Source organism: Scophthalmus maximus, chromosome 9 (assembly GCF_022379125.1).
Source record: "Scophthalmus maximus strain ysfricsl-2021 chromosome 9, ASM2237912v1, whole genome shotgun sequence".
In the NCBI taxonomy this organism is placed as follows: domain Eukaryota; kingdom Metazoa; phylum Chordata; class Actinopteri; order Pleuronectiformes; family Scophthalmidae; genus Scophthalmus; species Scophthalmus maximus.
The window spans coordinates 25,391,108-25,408,003 of record NC_061523.1 but is presented as its reverse complement, the minus strand read 5'-3'; the positions used below and the strand labels follow the sequence as shown (position 1 = coordinate 25,408,003).

Below are 16,896 nucleotides of genomic sequence, written 5' to 3'. Positions count from 1 at the left end.
TTTTATTTCTTCTGTTTTGGCTTTTCCTTCTCTTGAGACTGGTGTTGAAAAAGTTCATTTCATGCAGGCAGAGTGAATCTGCTCCTCGGACTTCACCTCTTCGTCCTTGGCGGTGAAGTGCGGCCCGTCCAGCTTGTTGACGGCCATCATGACGGCCACCACGTCTTTGCCGTTCATGATGGGGACGGCGAGGGCGTTCTTGGTCTTATACTCGGTCAGCTCGTCCACAAACTCACTGTAAAAGGACGTCTGTGAAGAGAGTGGAGAGCAGAAATTAATTACCCTGCTCTTCGTGGCCCTGCAGCTCCGGTGAACACGCCACCAGGCTTCATCCGTTATCCACACTGTGTAGGTCTTCACTGTACTGTACTGTACTGCTGCTCCTGTACAGGAGGGGTTATCAGTTTCTGTTTTCCTCTGGGGGTGAAACAGAGAGAGAGCGGCTCATTAACTAGCAAGAAAGGAACAAAAAAAGTGTCAGAGAGCGATTCTCTCTGATTTGGGGTAAAGCGGGAAAACGAGAAGCACACAAGTTATAGGTGCAAAGTTACGAAACAATGAATAAAACCTCTTTGCACAAGTAATATCAACGTCACAGCTGCCTCCAACTGTAAAATCGTAACCCAGCAGTACTGCACACAATCATCTGAAGAGTTGTAAGTTATATACAGTATATAAAAAATATATATATATTCATATATGTGTTATTCTCCAACTCTTCCAGCAGCAGGGGTTTCTGGGGAAAAGTAAAAATGACCACAGATATTCCGCAAACTCCACCGTCCCTGGCTAGACCTGAACATGTGTTTGGAAAAATGGCCTCAGAAATTTTCAAGTAAGGATTTAGAGATTCAACAGAAAAAACTATACTTCTTCGAGTTATTCATTAACTTATCAAAGCCCCAGTGTGTAATTTTCTGGCGGCATCTGGTGGTAAAGTTGCAAACCGCAACCAACTGAGCGACCAACAGGGGACACTTTATGGTGGGGCACCGCTGATTCCACTTCCTGTTTCCGTCAGCGTCTGAAAGTTCAACGTGAATGCAACGTTTTCTCGACCGTTTAGTTCAACAACCGTATTCAACACGACGTAGAAACATGGGGACTCACGCGGAGGTCGGTCCACCTCATGGAACTAGATTTAACTCATGTGTGAACACAGAGTTATGGACAATATATTCAATTTCTGTGAGTAAGTTCTACTAAATATTACACACTGTAGCTTTAAGTAGATTTGATAAATGAGAAAAGAACCACACGAGTAGAAATGTCACCTGTCATCAAATAATACATGCAAATAAATAATTAAATCACAAATAGAAATTCATAGAAACATGAATAGGAAAATTCTGGTCTGTTCAATACACACATTTACTCTCAACCTCTGGGATTATCACACATCTAACTGGTTAAGTGGATTTCGGGCAGTTTCTGCTCCACGGAAAAGGAAAAAGGAAATAATTAAAGTGAAGCGGCTGTGTAACGGGACAGATTAGAATTGTGTCGTAGTGCTGAGTCTGTGAAAAAAAAAAAAAAAGGCTCAGGGCCTGCGTGACCTCTGGGCAGTAATCTGGGATCGCTCTAATTCAGGACAGATTAACCGGCTTCATCTGCATCTACATCCTCCTCCACCTTCCTCCCTCCTCCTCTTCCTCCTCACATGCACACGTCCCAGAGTGACCACACCTCAGATAACACTGGGGCTGTTATGGCTGTAGACTGTGTGATTATTAAAATTCTCTTTGAAGGAGGGAACGGGACGATGGGAAGTGGGAGGAATGAGGCCAGCTGTTGCTCAGTCAGCACATAATCCCAGTGAAACCTAATCCCCCCTCCCACCGCCACCGTGGCACATACCTATAAGAAGAAGCCTGACGGACGCTGGATTGGACTGGGATGGAAGTGGAGCATGGAGACACTGGGTCGTCCACAGTGCACCGGCATCAAACAGTCGAGCAATTATGTGGAAACATCAGCTGAGGCTTGGAGGCTTTGATATCGTTCCCACATTTCCCCATCGCGCCTTTAATGCATTTGTATGAGGCTGCGGCGTGACGGAGTTTCATACATGGACAATGATGTTTGCTCTGCCGTGGCAGTGACAGTGAAGCCCCCCCCCCCCCCCCCCCCCCCCCGCCCGCCTGGCCCCCAGGGCTGGGCAGCCGAACCCAGAGATAAAAACAGGAACAATCTAACTCCATTTTGTTCACAGAGCTTTTTCTAATCTTCCCTTTAAAAAAAGAATGTGATTGACCGGATCCAGACGAGGGTGATGTGATCCATCAGTGATGAGGAGAGACCCCCCCCCTCCCCCACGCTGCCTTATTAAGTTTAAATGTCACAATGATAGTTGGTGCAGGTATGTGGGAGTGGGGGGGAAGAGACTCGCCAGACATTTTCGAATGTCAGAGGTATTTGTGCTGTAATGAGATTGAGCTGCTTTGGTCGGAGGGAATTAGCAGCAGCGACGACGACAAACGCTGTGGTGTCACGTCGCCCTCTGGTGGTCGGACAGAGGCGTGGCACCAGAGGACTGTTCTGACAGGGATATATTCTGTTTACTGAGCAACAAGACTTTATATAGAACATGTTTTTTTGTCTTCACAGAGAGGATTTGTTCCCTGCTGGGTTGTAGTGTCAGATCAACAAACTATAGGTTTTTCTGATTCAATTCCTTAGATGAAAACTTGACATCCTGTGTCCACAGATCTGTCCTGGATCAACGACTCAAGTTCTAATTCTTTGTGTGTGTTGAAGTAGAAAATATATATACTCACCTTTGGGTTGATTTAGATAAACGTTCATTGCAAAAACACAATTGTGTCATTTAAAATGTATAATCCGTGAATTTAATTGAATTGAAATACTTTATTTTGAACATTTAAAATAAATAAATAAATAAAAAAATATGTGTGGAATATGCGCTATGCGTACATTGCAGCCTTCTACAATATAATAAACATCATCCGTCCGAAAAGGAGAAAGAGAAGCAAAGTGCTTATCCAGTCCTACCCCCTTTTTATACAATATCAGTTTTAATAATACTGATAATAATTGATAATCAATCGTTACCATAACATATTCAAGAGGTGTCAAACAAAAGAAAACCTAATCACCTAAACAATATCCCCACTAGTCTGCTTTGAATTCACCTTCCTCATTCCTGTATCTCTCAATAAAAAGAATTTATACTTCTTTTTAAACTGTCTGATATTTTTACTGAGTTACTGAGTATTCGCCGTTGATGTTAATATATTAAATTTTCTGTAACATACAAATGTAAAGGAACTGAATTGGTGAGGAAGACGTTCACACACATTATATGCTTTATATGTCACTATAATGTATTTGATTTATATTTGATCTGTAAGTTACTGGTGAAAACATACAAACAATAATATTAATAATAATAATAATAATGATAATAATAATAACAATGTGTATTTATTACCTCGGACACCACAGGGACGTTGACCATCTTCTTGGTGGAGGCCACGTGGCCCACGATGCCCATGTCCAGCGGGTAGACGATCTCACTGTCGGGCGGCACCAGGCAGTCGTCGAGCGCCGCGTCTTTACTGACGTTGAACAACCTGGAGGTGAAGAGACGAGGACGATGAAATCATACTCAGTCACTAAAGAGAGGAGGCACAAATGATTCTCAGAATTTAATACGCAAAACCAGAACATTTTAAAATCATCCATGGAGTCACTTTAAGCAGGTGTGATTGTGCATAAACAAGATGCATCTCTGATTTAATCACAATGGAACTGTATGAATGTGAAACACAGCATCTGTGGGCAGTAAGTAGTAATATAATAATATTGCTCCCGAACGATGTTGCTTCATGCCAGCAAAGTTACAGAAGCAGCTCCCTCAACAGGAAGTGGTGGCGTGGAGGAAATGCGTACAGGAAGAGGAAGCATGTGGGACTTCTGGAGTTCTGCAAAGCTAATAGATCAGAGACATTTGAAATTACAGTGTAATTATTTATGTATTGATTTATTTATGATTTTCCTCTTTCTTCATTGATCTACTTTGATGTTTGATGTATTTCAGTTCAGTTCTTAACTCAATTACCTCTTTTGCTGTTCCCTCGGGCAAATATTTCATATTTAGTTTTGCCATATTTCTTTGTATAAGTGTATTCAAAAAAAGACCAGCATGTGATAATGTGCGTGAGTTCGTAGTCACATCCTCCTTTCGTGGAAAAGAGAAATAAAAAAACTTTTTTTCAACACCCGGTACATAATCTGTTTTCCGGTGCTCACATATTCACATTCAAAACTTCTGTTGAGGTGGAAAAAGCTATCAAGTGACCTTGTCGCCAGCTCGGCCACGCCGTTCCTCTGGCGGTACATGAAGAGGCTCATGCGGTCGGCCCTCAGCATGAAGCTGAGGTGCCTCATGAGGTTGAAGACGGACTTCTCCATCTGCAGGTTGTCCTGGATGTCCCGCACCAGGTCGAAGAGGACCTCGCTCTCCTCCACCGTCGTCAGGTCGTGGAACTTGCTGACGTCCAGCGCCGTCTTGCGGCTGTTGTCCAGCAGGTCCGAGATGACCTTGGGCCGGAAGTTGACGTCGTAGTACTGCTTGGCGAACTGCGGGTTGGCGTCCAGGAACTGCTCCGCCGCCGCTGCGTCCACCATGATGGCTGCTGACGGGGGAAACAACTCTTCAGCGCTCTGGGCTGCAGAAGGTGAAAGTGAACTTTGGAGGAGTCTTTGTCTGTGTGTGTCTGTTCAGGGGAGTCTGGTTGGAGAAAGTGAACGGGCAAATATTAGCACAAAGAAGCACAAATGTTCCAGCGACCAAACTATTTTTACTCGCACAACAACAAAGCTGTAGCTACTAAAATTGAAAACGAAGCGATTTATCAATAATAATGATAGTATCGGATAGAGCTGCAACAGTTAATTGATTCATCGATTAGTAATCGACTACTAAATTAATCGCCGACTATTTTGATAATCGATTAATCGGTTCAAGTAGTTTTTATGAAAACAAAGTCACAATTCTATGATTTCTGCTTCTGAAATGTGAATATGTTCTGGTTTCTTTGCTCCTCTGTGATAGTGAACTGAATATCTTTGGTTCGGGAAACACAATCAACATTTTTTACCATTTTATGACATTTAATGGACCAAACAACTCATCAGTTAATTGAGATAATGAGAATAGTCGTTAGTTGCAGCTCTAGTATAGGATAATAGTAGATTGGTGGTGCGGAGGCAGCGAGGGCCTCAAATCAAACTCTTCTTAGGGCCCTGTGAAGGCTGGGGCCGGCCCTGGTTGCATCAGTTACACATGATACTGAACTATATTTGCTGAAAAACCATAACAACGAACTATAAGACGCTAAAAAGCTCAGTACTTTCCTGTTATTGTTCCTTCTGGCTCGAATATTGTCGCTACGTTCAAGGTACGATAAGAAATGTGTCAACAGAGTTATAGTAATTATAATGTGCCAGCCAACACGTGAGCCCCACAGCTCTAACAGATTGATTTAAGCATAAATAGATGTATGATCTACCTGTTGAAGTCGGTGTATTGTCTCCAGTAACGTGTGTAATCCCTCTGTCCTGCAGGTGTCCAGAGAAAAGACAGAGGGATTAACCCTGGTGGCTTTAAACGGTCATGTGGGGACGTAAGACCACATCCAATTACAGCGCTGGGATTACGATACCTTCCCCGATGTTTACCGACACGACCTAGGATTTCCTTTCTTTCCCATCAACTCTCGCACAGTATGCAGTGTCATGAAAACAAATACTCGTGTGGACATGAAATATTCTGTTCATTAGCCACTTGTTTATCCTGCCGAAGGAGGAGAAACAGATTATATGTTTTGAATTTGGGTGTAGTTTTAGTTACGAGCCTCGAAGAGGCAGAAAGCCTCAGTGCACAGATCCGTACTGTCCAACAGATTGAAAACATGGGGAGTATAAAGTGGAGTTAATATCAAATCTATGAATCTCTTTTTTTTGTTCTTCAATTCCATGATATTTCTGAATTTGTTACAGGCTTTGTGGTTGGTGTTTCAGCTATTAGAGATCAGACTACAGTTTTGCAATAAAGATTCCAGGCCCCAAAAAAAACAACTAAAAAATATGGAAAAGTATTAGGGCCAGGCATGAGGAAAAAAATGAGGGGTAAGATTGTTTTTATATATTTTAACAATTCGAGAATAAAGTGGAAATGTCAAGAATAAAGTCAAAATGTTGAGAATAAAGTTGAAATAGCCCTTAACGTCCTTGTTGTGGCACCAGTTCAGCTGTCAAACATCCACGTTAACTAACGTTAGCAAAGCTACGCTAGCTTCAGTAACTGCATGCTTCTCAAAATTCATTAACGGTTGTTTGCAATTGAACATAATCGTGTCAGGACACACGTCGAGGTTCATGTGCAAACACTCATTGTCCCTCATCGTTTCTTCCAGATTCAGCTTGTCAATAATAATAGTGGTTAGCAGCTAGCGTTAGCTTAGCAGACTGGCTAACAAAACATCAACATCCGGTTGTTTGGTGCCGCGGACAAGTGCTTCCTGGTCACAATTTTCTTCTTCTTCTTCCTCTTCTCCTTCTTCTTCTTCTTCTTCCTCTTCTTCAGCGATGTCATTTAAGTTTTGAGGAGAAGTTGAAGTAGCGTGAGTCTCAGTCCCACTGTAGCAGAGGGGACCACAAAAACTTATTTATCACCACATTTTAAAACGTTACTTCATAAAAAATATATATATCCGTTCAATTGTATGCTGAAGGAAAGTTTTGCATTACTGCGCCATCTTGCCGCGGTAGCTTTGAGTCGAACAGCTGATTTACGGCTTGATACTCTGCCGGCGTAAGTTGGCGCAGTAATACATGGCCGAAGTACTGAAAAAAACAAACACATCCTTCATTGTACAATTGAAGGGATTTTTTTTTTCAGGTAACGTTTTAAAATGTGGCGAAAAAGACGTTCCTCGGTGACCCCCACTGCAACAGTGGGACTCAGACTTACGCTACTTCCACTTCTCCTCCAAACTCTGTTAAATGACATCGCTGATCACCATCTCCATAAGGGAACATATTAACTATGCATAAGTAACTCATACAACCCCACTTCAAAATCACTGAACTAGCCCTTTAAGTTTCCATAAGTTCAGCATTTTTCTTTCTTTTTTTTTAGCTGCTGTCGGTTTTTTTGGGGGGGTGGTTTTACTATCTACAAAGCGAGTCAGTCATCTCGACACACAGACCCATCTTTGTCCCGGCAGGTCATGTCATGTGACGTTGACGTCGTCGCGCGTTCCGCCGCCCTACGTCATGACGCACAGGCAGCAACAGGCTGCTACGGTGCGCGAGATGAATCTTTTTAAGGCGGAATGAAAACTCGGCGGTTTGACCGCAGCGTCGGATTAACTTCGTCACAAGCTCCGGTAAGAAACTTTACACAACATTCACAACTTCTATATGTATATTTACATATCACACATATGTGTTTATGTGTCGACGGTTGAGAGCGAAGGGTCGCGACAAGTCGCTTCTTGTTGTTGGCTTAAAAAAAGAGAAGTTTCCGCGTCGCGTCGCGTCCACGTTGACGACTTGTTTACAAAGGAGCTCATTCATACGGTTGGTTCCGGTTCCCCCGGTTCCTCCGGTCGCTGCGGGCCGCAGTTAAATCACATCCTAATGTAACTGTCAGGTTTTAAAACGGTGGTCAACTCATTATGAACTCGAGTCAACAGCCTGGAGCCACGAGCAGAGATCGTCTCGAGTGGAGCAGCGGCGGTTAATCGATCAGTAATCGATGAGCTGAATCAACCGACGACTAGTTCGACCATCGATTAATCGGTCCAAGTAGTTTTTCATGAGAAAAAAAAAGTCACAATTCTCTGATTTCAGCGTCTTCAATGTGAATTTGTTCTGGTTTCGTTGCTCCTCTGTGACAGTGAACTGAAGATCTTTGGTGTTAAAACTTTTTTCATTATTTTTATGACAAACAACTCGATTAATCGAGACAAAGAATCAACAGATTAATCCATTATGAGAACAATATTTAGTTGCAGCTCTAAATCTTATTAAACGACACTACTTCTCACCATCAACGTTACTGTAAATCAAATACGTAGAACTGTGTCGTTCACATGGTGATAAGAGACGTGATGGCAATAAAAAAAACTTTGTACCTTGTCATAAAGTTTTCTGCAGCGAACCCAATAACCTTTCATCCATTTATAAGTGGGTCAAGTTTTGCACTGTAAAACAAATACATTATTAAATTGTTAAATTGTTATCATTTGATTTTATTACATTAATCAAATGTTGTAAATATGCATTTTAAACACTTTTAAAAAAAACATTTCTTTTGCACATTCTGTGAACAGAACTTTGAATCTCACTTGAATCTACTTTAACTGCTGCCACTGACTTTGTGTTTAAGTTTTTATTCTGTTTTTCATTTATTGTTCTGATATACGTAAGTATAATGACAATAAAGACAATTCTATTCTTTACTGATCCCCCAGCTTTCCAGTGTCCAAGTTTAGTTTCAACGTGTAGTAAGAGCTAATTTTTCCTTTTCCAGATTAACATGTAGTTAGTGTAATATTTTGTTAAAACAACTTAAACTATTTACTCTCTGGTTAAAACCGACTTTTTACACCTTTTGGCTAAAACTGTGCTCATGGTTAAAAAGTCAGTTTGGATGCCTTTCAGTATAAAATCATAATAGTTATTATACTTATCAGAAGAATATTACAAAGTGCTTTACATTATACACAGGAAAAAACAGGACAAAACACAAATAAGAGATAAGACAAGAGAAAATAATAAGGAGACATATTCTGCTCATATTCAGGTTCATTATTTTAATCTGGGTTATGTTATAAAAAAAGTTTTTCAGCTCTAATGTCCAGTGAGCACATCAGTTTCCTGCAGCTCCTCTTTCACAACACATGGTTTTTAGCTCCTGTCTCTTTAAGGCCCCTCCTTCTGTTGTGATTGGTCAACCGCTTCCAGCGCGTCTGTAGGAAGTTCTCTCGCTTTACTCGGCTTTGTTGGGGGCGTGTCAGACTGTAGCCGCTAGACATGATTTATGTACTTCCGTAAAACGGTGACGTCCCGGCGTTACGGAAGTATCGTCAGTGTGTTCTGTCCTCAGACTTTGGTCTTGCAGAACTTGTATCTTTCCTACGAATACATATATTTTTAATCAATGATTTAAAAACGGGTAAAGTGCTATTGTCTAATATATAAGTCTAATCTCCTCAGGTGGGGATTTCCTCCAGAACCTCAGGACCCCGTTGTTACCATCCTTGACTTCTTTCTTTCTATCTTTTTCCCCCACATCAAGGGGCTCGATCATGGCCCGTGACAACGCGTGGTGTGCTCCAGCCGAAGACGATGGAGCAGAGAGTGACCAGCAGCAGCAGCAGCAGCCTCTCATTCTGGAGCGAGTGGAGAAAGAGGCGGGGAAAGACTGTCGTAGCGCCGCCCTGCACCGGCTGAGGAAACACTGCTCGTGCACATCGGAGAAGGCCAAATCCAAAGTGCTGGACTTCTTCCCGATTGTGCGGTGGCTGCCGCGCTACCAGCTCCGGGACTGGATTCTGGGCGACGCCATGTCGGGACTCATAGTCGGAATCCTGCTGGTGCCCCAGTCCATAGCGTACTCCCTGTTGGCCAGTCAGGACCCCATATATGGTCTGTACACCTCCTTCTTCTCCGCCATCATCTACGCTGTCCTGGGCACCTCCAGACACATCTCGGTGGGGATCTTCGGGGTGCTCTGCCTGCTCGTGGGCCAGGTGGTGGACCGGGAGCTGGCGCTGGCAGGATACCTCACAGAGAGCGGTATCGGCAGCGGCATCAGTAGCAACGACAGCGCCGTCCTGCTGGCGGGCCAGGGGAACGGCAGCGTGGTGTTGGTATGTGACAGAAGCTGCTACGCCATTACAGTGGGAGCCACGGTTACCTTTACTGCCGGGGTTTACCAGGTAGGCGAGCAGGGGCCGCTCTAACTGGACTAGACATAAAAATGAATCACATGATGAGTCCGTCCCTCTTACGGTTCCCCCTCTTCCCTCTCAGGTGCTCATGGGCCTCTTCCAGGTCGGCTTCGTCTCCGTCTACCTCTCGGACTCCCTCCTCAGCGGCTTCGCCACGGGAGCCTCCCTCACCATCCTCACGTCGCAGGTCAAGTACCTTCTGGGTCTGAAGCTGCCCCGACCCCAGGGCTGGTTCACCCTGTGCAAGACGTGGTACAGCCTCCTCGTCAACCTGGGGAGCACCAACGTTTGCGATCTGGTCACGAGTCTGGTGTGTCTGCTCGTACTGATACCCACCAAGGAGCTCAACGATCGCTTCAAAGCCAAACTAAAGGTAAAGACAAAACTGCACTTAACGTTTACTGTGTTTCTTAATAAAGAAAGTATCTGTAAATACTGCTGCAAGATGTGCAACGGTCAGGACCCTTTGCCATTAACAATAAAGACCTTTTTTTATTCTAAATATGCTCCATCTTGACCAACAGAATACTTTTGGAGGTTGCTGGGGATGAAGATGTAGGTTGTCTAGCACTTTTGTCCAGAGTGAAGTCAATATTCCCAACAGCTGGTCACCTTGTTCTGGATCAACTTCTCTTTGGCGGCAATGCTATTTTGATACAGTTTATATAACATGGCTTTTGTCCACCACCCTTAATCTGTTCTCATGTGGGGACGCGTAACGTCACGTAATTTGCTGAAGCAGCGTAAAATAATAATCACCAAATTTATCTGAGATATGCTTCGTCATAAACACGTACACCTGTAAAAAAACTAAAAAATCAAACACAAAAACCCATAATTATGGACGTTATCTTACATTAAGTCACGTTAAGCCTTTTCCTTATATGGGCTTCTATTGGGAAAACGCTTAACGTACGATAACGTTCATAATTATAGGAAGCATATCTCAGATAAATTTGGTGATTATTGATCGCTGCTTGCGCACATTAAGTCCCGTCAAGCGCTTTATAACGTTCGCTCACGTGTCCAATAGGGTGAACAAAGATTTATAATTCTTCTCTTTTGTTTTCCGGTTTCCTCGCTCAGGCCCCGATCCCCTTCGAGCTCTTCGTGGTGATAATCGCCACCCTGGCGTCTCACTTCGGCCACTTCGACACCGCCTACGGGTCGAGCGTGGCCGGCGTCATCCCCACGGGCTTCCTCGCGCCCCAGTTGCCCTTGTGGTCGCTGATTCCCAACGTGGCCGTCGACGCCTTCTCCATCGCCATCGTCGGCTTCGCCATCACTGTCTCGCTGTCGGAGATGTTCGCCAAGAAGCACGGCTACGCGGTGGACGCCAACCAGGAGATGTACGCCATCGGCTTCTGCAACATCCTGCCGTCGTTTTTCCGCTGCTTCACCACCAGCGCGGCTCTGACCAAGACCCTCGTAAAGGAGTCGACGGGGTGCCAGACGCAGGTGTCGGGGCTGGTCAGCGCCCTCGTCCTGCTGCTGGTGCTGCTGGTGATTGCTCCGCTCTTCTACTCCCTTCAGAAGTAAGCACGCGAAAAATCATAATTAATCATCAATTTAGAGCTTTATGGTGGCGCACTGCCGATTCCATTTCCGGTTTCCGAAAATTCAACTCGAAATGCGACGTATTCTGGACCTCATGTAACTATATTTAACTCATTCAGAGTTGATTATACATACATGAACACATAGTTATGGACAATATGTTCAATTTCTTTCAGTAAGTTCTTCTAAATATTACACACTGCAGCTTTAAGGGTTTTAAAATTATTCCTCTTGCAAATGTATCTCCTCTAATTAGTAGACATCAAATTCTGATTGCCTGAATTTGTTGAGATTCCTTTCAACGTCCGACAGAGAATGGGCGGATATTCGTGGCCAAGCTCTTGTGAGTAACACAACCTCGCATTTGACCTGCGACCTGGAACGTCTTCCTAAAAATAGTCCATCCTTCCGACGAGGCTGCTCAGCCGCTATTCGTGTTTGACTCCCCCCAGTCTTCAGTGTCTTTGAACAACATGTCATGATGATAAATCCAACACTGAACGACTTTAATGATCATTTATCCTGTTTCCATGACGAAAAGGGCCGTCTGTTGTCGTTAGCCGTCTACTAGCCGTCCAATTTGGATCTTTCACCAATCCTCCAAATCCCTGAACTGTGAATATAAAAAAAAGAAACAATCAAAATAATCAGTAGAAACGGCGTGAATACGTAGATCCTCGTAAATGTACGTAACTTTTGATTTGCATTAGTAAGAATATTTAAAAAAAATTTTTCCTTATATCCAAAGATTTTGAAGAACAACTTTCAAAAGGGAAAAATCGTCCTCATCATTGTTGTCCTGTGTCATTTTAATGAATTTCTCTGTGATTCAATTTGCGTTTTGTATTTTCCTTTTTTCTTTATGGTTGTTTTGTTTATATTCTGAAAGCCTAGGTTGTCCTGAAAGAGACGATGTATATAATTTGACTGTACATTAAAGGGTTTAGGTTTTACAAGCGTTGTTACACCAGGAGATGAGATGATAATATCTATATTCTTTGAACACGCCTGAATCTTCTGCTCTTTCCTTCAGGTGCGTACTCGCCGTCATCATCGTGGTCAACCTCCGCGGCGCCCTGCGGAAGTTCGCCGACGTCCCCCGCATGTGGCGCGTCAACCGCGTGGACGCCTCCATCTGGCTAGTCACCATGGCGACCTCGTCGCTGGTCAACACGGAGCTGGGTCTCCTCGTGGGGGTCCTGGCGTCCGCCTTCTGCGTCCTCGGCCGAACGCAGCGGGTCCGGGTGTGTGAGCTGGGCCGGGCCGCTGCCAGGGAGCACTACGAGGACCTGACGTCGTACCGCGGCCTGCGCACGCACCCGGGCGTGGCCGTCTTCAGGTACGAGGCTCCGATCTACTACGCCAACCAGAGCTTGTTCAAAAAGTCCCTGTATGATCGCGTGGGACTTGACCCGGTGAAAGAGAAAACGCGGCGCTTAAAGTTCAAGAAGAAGACGAGCGAACAGGAGGAGGAGGTCGCGGACGTCACGTATAGGAAGCCGGAGAAGGACGAAGCTACCGCGGCCGCCACCGTGACGCTCGACGAGAAATCCCGCCGCAGCGTTCGCAGCGTGGTGATAGACTGCAGCGCCATCTTGTTCCTCGACACCGCCGGAGTGAACGCTCTGAAGGAGGTCCGCAAAGACTACGAGGACCTGGGGGTCACGGTCGTCCTGGCCCAGTGTCACACCTCAGTGCGGGAAGCTCTGGAGAGAGGGGGCTACTGTCCCGACGCCGGAGAGGACCACGGAGGGGAGAGGAGACTGGTCTTCTTCACCATCGCAGACGCCGTCCGCTACGTCCAAAACCTCTCCGCTGCCAACGGAGATTGCGACACCAAATGCTAAAAAAAGAAAAGAAAAGATAAATCTGTCCAAGTATCTTTGTTTACACGATAACTGACACATCGTTGCCTTTGTGCCTTGTCGAGATACAGTCGTAGCATCAGTTACGTAGAATAGATGCAGGATAAATGACTTGCAGGAGACAATCTCTTTATTTAAATCTGGTTCAGCAAGTGAACTTAAGCCAAAGTACCTTTTTTAAAACTTCACTTTAAACATAATCGTCTCTGTTTTTTGCACAGACGCCCAAGTGCCTTTGGGAACAGTCACCCGGCAACACAACGAATTAATTAATTTAATCTCCTAATTCTATTTAAAGTAATGATCCTGATTTAAAAAAAAAAAAAATGTATTTAACTATTCATGTTATCACAAATGAGTCACACGCTGAGCGGTTGCAGACTCCAAGTTAACGTCAAAGCAAACACAATAATGTAAATTAAATTGGGTCAGGCGACCCCTTCTGCATAAAATGATATCCTAAAAAATTATATTAATGCTGCTTTAATTTCTTTTATTCAACTTTAAATAATCTTATGGCCCCAGTGTGTCATTTTTGCAATATTCTGGCGACATCTGGTGGTGAAGTTACAAACCGCAACCAACCGAGCGACCGACAGGGGACACTTTATGGTGCTGATTCCATTTCCTGTTTCCGTCAGCGTCTGAAAATTCAACGTGAACGCGACGTGTTCTGGAGCGTTTAGTTCAACAACCGTATTCAACACGACGTAGAAACATGGAGACTCACACGGAGGTCGCTCCACCTCATGGAACTATATCTAACTCATTCAGAGTTGGTTATACATTTATGAACACATAGTTATGGACAATATATTACATCTCTTTGAATACGTACTTCTGAATATTACACAATGCAGTTTTAAGTAAAAAATTTGAGATTAAAATCTATACGATTTTTCTATTACAGCACTTTCACATGCTTTCCTTAAAATATATATATTTTTTGTTAGAAATAGCCTGATTGTACCTGGACATGAATATATTGAAATATTAATAATGTAGTTTTCTATCATACAGGGACATTTGGAACAGGGACATGGTCGTGTTTACAAAGCCAAGAAGCAATAAATGAAAACTTATCTTTATTAAAAAATATATATATTTTTTGTTAGAAATAGCCTGATTGTACCTGGACATGAATATATTGAAATATTAATAATGTAGTTTTCTATCATACAGGGACATTTGGTACAGGGACATGGTCGTGTTTACAAAGCCAAGAAGCAATAAATGAAAACTTATCTTTATTAAAAAATATATATATTTTTTGCAGTACTTGTAACCTTTAACCTCATCACGTATTTACACTGCAGTGCCTGTAATAATACTGATGGCGATACTGTACATACAGTTAAATACTGTGAATGTTTTCACATGAATGTCAAGTCACATTTGACTTCAGTTCACGATCAGCGAAACTTTCTTTCTTTTTTAAAGTTATTTCGTAAGATCGAAGGTCATTTGTTCTTTCGAAGTTCACAATCTCAGATTGAGTCTGTTTGTTTTTCTTTTTCTTCTGTTGAAATAACCTTGTGAAGTGAATGTTGCACTTCATACTGTTTGTCCGTGATCCATGTCTGCTGAGTGCGATGATGACTGACGTGTCTCGTCCGTGTTGTTATAAGTTGGTAAATAAGAGTGAAAATCAAAATGGAGACGTTTCATTCAGAAAACTGTCAAATGCTGTATGTTAAAATAAATAAAATAAAACAGTCTGAGGAAGATGAACTCGTGGATAATGATATTTTGTCTTTGTAAGATTTAGTTGTTTCCTGAAACCAAATGTTATCACATTTCACTACCAAGAGGCTCTGACAATGTTCGTATTACTTGTAGTCGTTTTCAGTTCTCTAGTTTTTTTAAGATGTGACTATGAACAATGTCAGCAGGAGTTTTTGGGTTTTTTTGCACAAGGTTTAATCCGCTTTTATCGTACAACTGTAAAACTTTTAATCCAGATTCAGGTCTTTTTCTTTTTCCTGTACATGTTAATGATATTGTTTTGCTTGTGACCACTAACCGCGGATGAACAGAGAATTATTGAAACACTTAATATTCACTCGGATTGTTGCAGATCAACGTTAGACTGAAGGAAAGTCTTTTCCTCTTTTACGATATTTTCTTAATTAATTGCAGCTAACACGCTAACGGCCCGATGAATGATCCCCACTGGATTAAAAATATAATAATAATAATAATAATACACTTCATTTATAGAGCACTTTTCATTGCTAAAAGCAATCTCAAAGTTCAAATATGACCAGACGGTGGCGCCACAGGGACAAACACTGACACATGATGTCACGCTCCGTAATTATGACTTCATGTGTCGGTGGATTTAACTCACTTAAGTATAATTTCTTTTACAGCAGGTAGTCGATGGTCGTCCCCGACTGACTAACCTCGACACATATGCTAAACTTCATTCTTCTCTCTCTCTCTGTAACACTGCTTCTCATTAAAACTTTTTCTGGATGACGAATTACAAAGAGGCTGAAAGAAGGTGACAGAGAATTGTGAAGTGTGTGTGTGTGTGTGTGTGTGAAGCAAACAGCTGGAATGTCAACTGTCTGTTGTGTTGGTGGTTTTACTTTCCTAAAAATTCCCGGCATGTGTCACGGAGCGAAAAACCGGTAGAGTCCGAATCCTGAACGAGATAGAAATACGACTGATGAACTTGTTCAGGAATGTGGTTATAAATAACTTCTATCATCTCATCAGGAGTAAGTAAACTTCATGCTGCCATTTTCAAAAACATTGGCAGCAATGTGATTCAACAAAAAGGATGAAGGAAAAAGTATTAATCAATAAATATTTCTGGAAAATGTATTTTCCATTTGAGTGTGTATGTGAATATTCTGCTCTGGGCCAGTCAGTGACTGTGTTTGTCCACCAGGGGGCAGCATCGACTCAGAAACTGGGAAGAATAAAGTTGTTGTTTTTTGGGAGGAAGATGAAGGAGATTTGGTTAAATATCTGTCATCAGATACATATTTTCTATATAGCTGATAATACTTAGGTTCATTTTTCTTTCAATATCAAACATTTCTGATATTTTAAGTATTCTCATTTCTCCAAACATGATTTTTGATACGTGTATAGTTTTCTTTTACACCTTTAAACTGCTGTTTGTTACACTTTTTATTATATCTTGTCCTGATTTTGTTTCCATGAACCTCCTACATACTGTACATTAATAAAAAAAGATCTCCTGAAAATGAAGTGGACATTCCAGTCAGTCTCGTATTAGTGTTCGAGCTCAGGTCGAAGGGTTGATGCTGAAAATAACAACAAGTCAGAGATGAATCACAGCTTTTTATTGTTCCGGAGACGATGAGGAGAAAAGAAAAGGGAAGTGAAGGATGTGTCCCTGCCGCCTCGTCAGGTGAACCTGGGCGTCTGCAGACAGGTGAGCGGATCATCTTCTCTTTCACGGTCATGACATGTGAGTGGAGGAAACGCCACTCGTGGGGAACTGCGTTCTG

At 42.8% G+C, this 16,896-nt stretch overlaps 2 protein-coding genes across 10 annotated transcripts in view; one reads left to right on the top strand and one right to left on the bottom strand.

The window, feature by feature from the left end:
* The window catches only part of pde6a (phosphodiesterase 6A, cGMP-specific, rod, alpha), a 29,543-nt gene extending 21,789 nt beyond the window's left edge, over positions 1-7,754 (bottom strand). Inside the window, exons 1-5 of one of the 9 annotated variants that reach the window (XM_047334368.1) lie at positions 7,462-7,754; positions 5,535-5,583; positions 4,322-4,753; positions 3,452-3,593; positions 97-249 (exon numbers count right to left, since the gene is read on the bottom strand). In XM_047334368.1, the coding sequence (XP_047190324.1) occupies positions 97-249; positions 3,452-3,593; positions 4,322-4,650 (624 nt within the window). In that variant the 5' untranslated portion in view covers positions 4,651-4,753; positions 5,535-5,583; positions 7,462-7,754. The remainder of the gene's footprint in view (positions 1-96; positions 250-3,451; positions 3,594-4,321; positions 4,754-5,534; positions 5,584-7,461) is intronic. The other 8 variants (XM_047334372.1, XM_047334373.1, XM_047334366.1 and 5 more) reach the window with 8 other exon arrangements.
* slc26a2 (solute carrier family 26 member 2) lies at positions 7,300-13,802 on the top strand. Its single transcript, XM_035649711.2, has 5 exons — positions 7,300-7,415; positions 9,332-9,974; positions 10,069-10,359; positions 11,073-11,521; positions 12,577-13,802. The coding sequence occupies exons 2-5, from the start codon at positions 9,342-9,344 to the stop codon at positions 13,388-13,390; spliced, it is 2,187 nt and encodes a 728-aa protein (XP_035505604.2). The 5' UTR covers positions 7,300-7,415; positions 9,332-9,341; the 3' UTR covers positions 13,391-13,802.
* Positions 13,803-16,896: the final 3,094 nt, after the last annotated feature.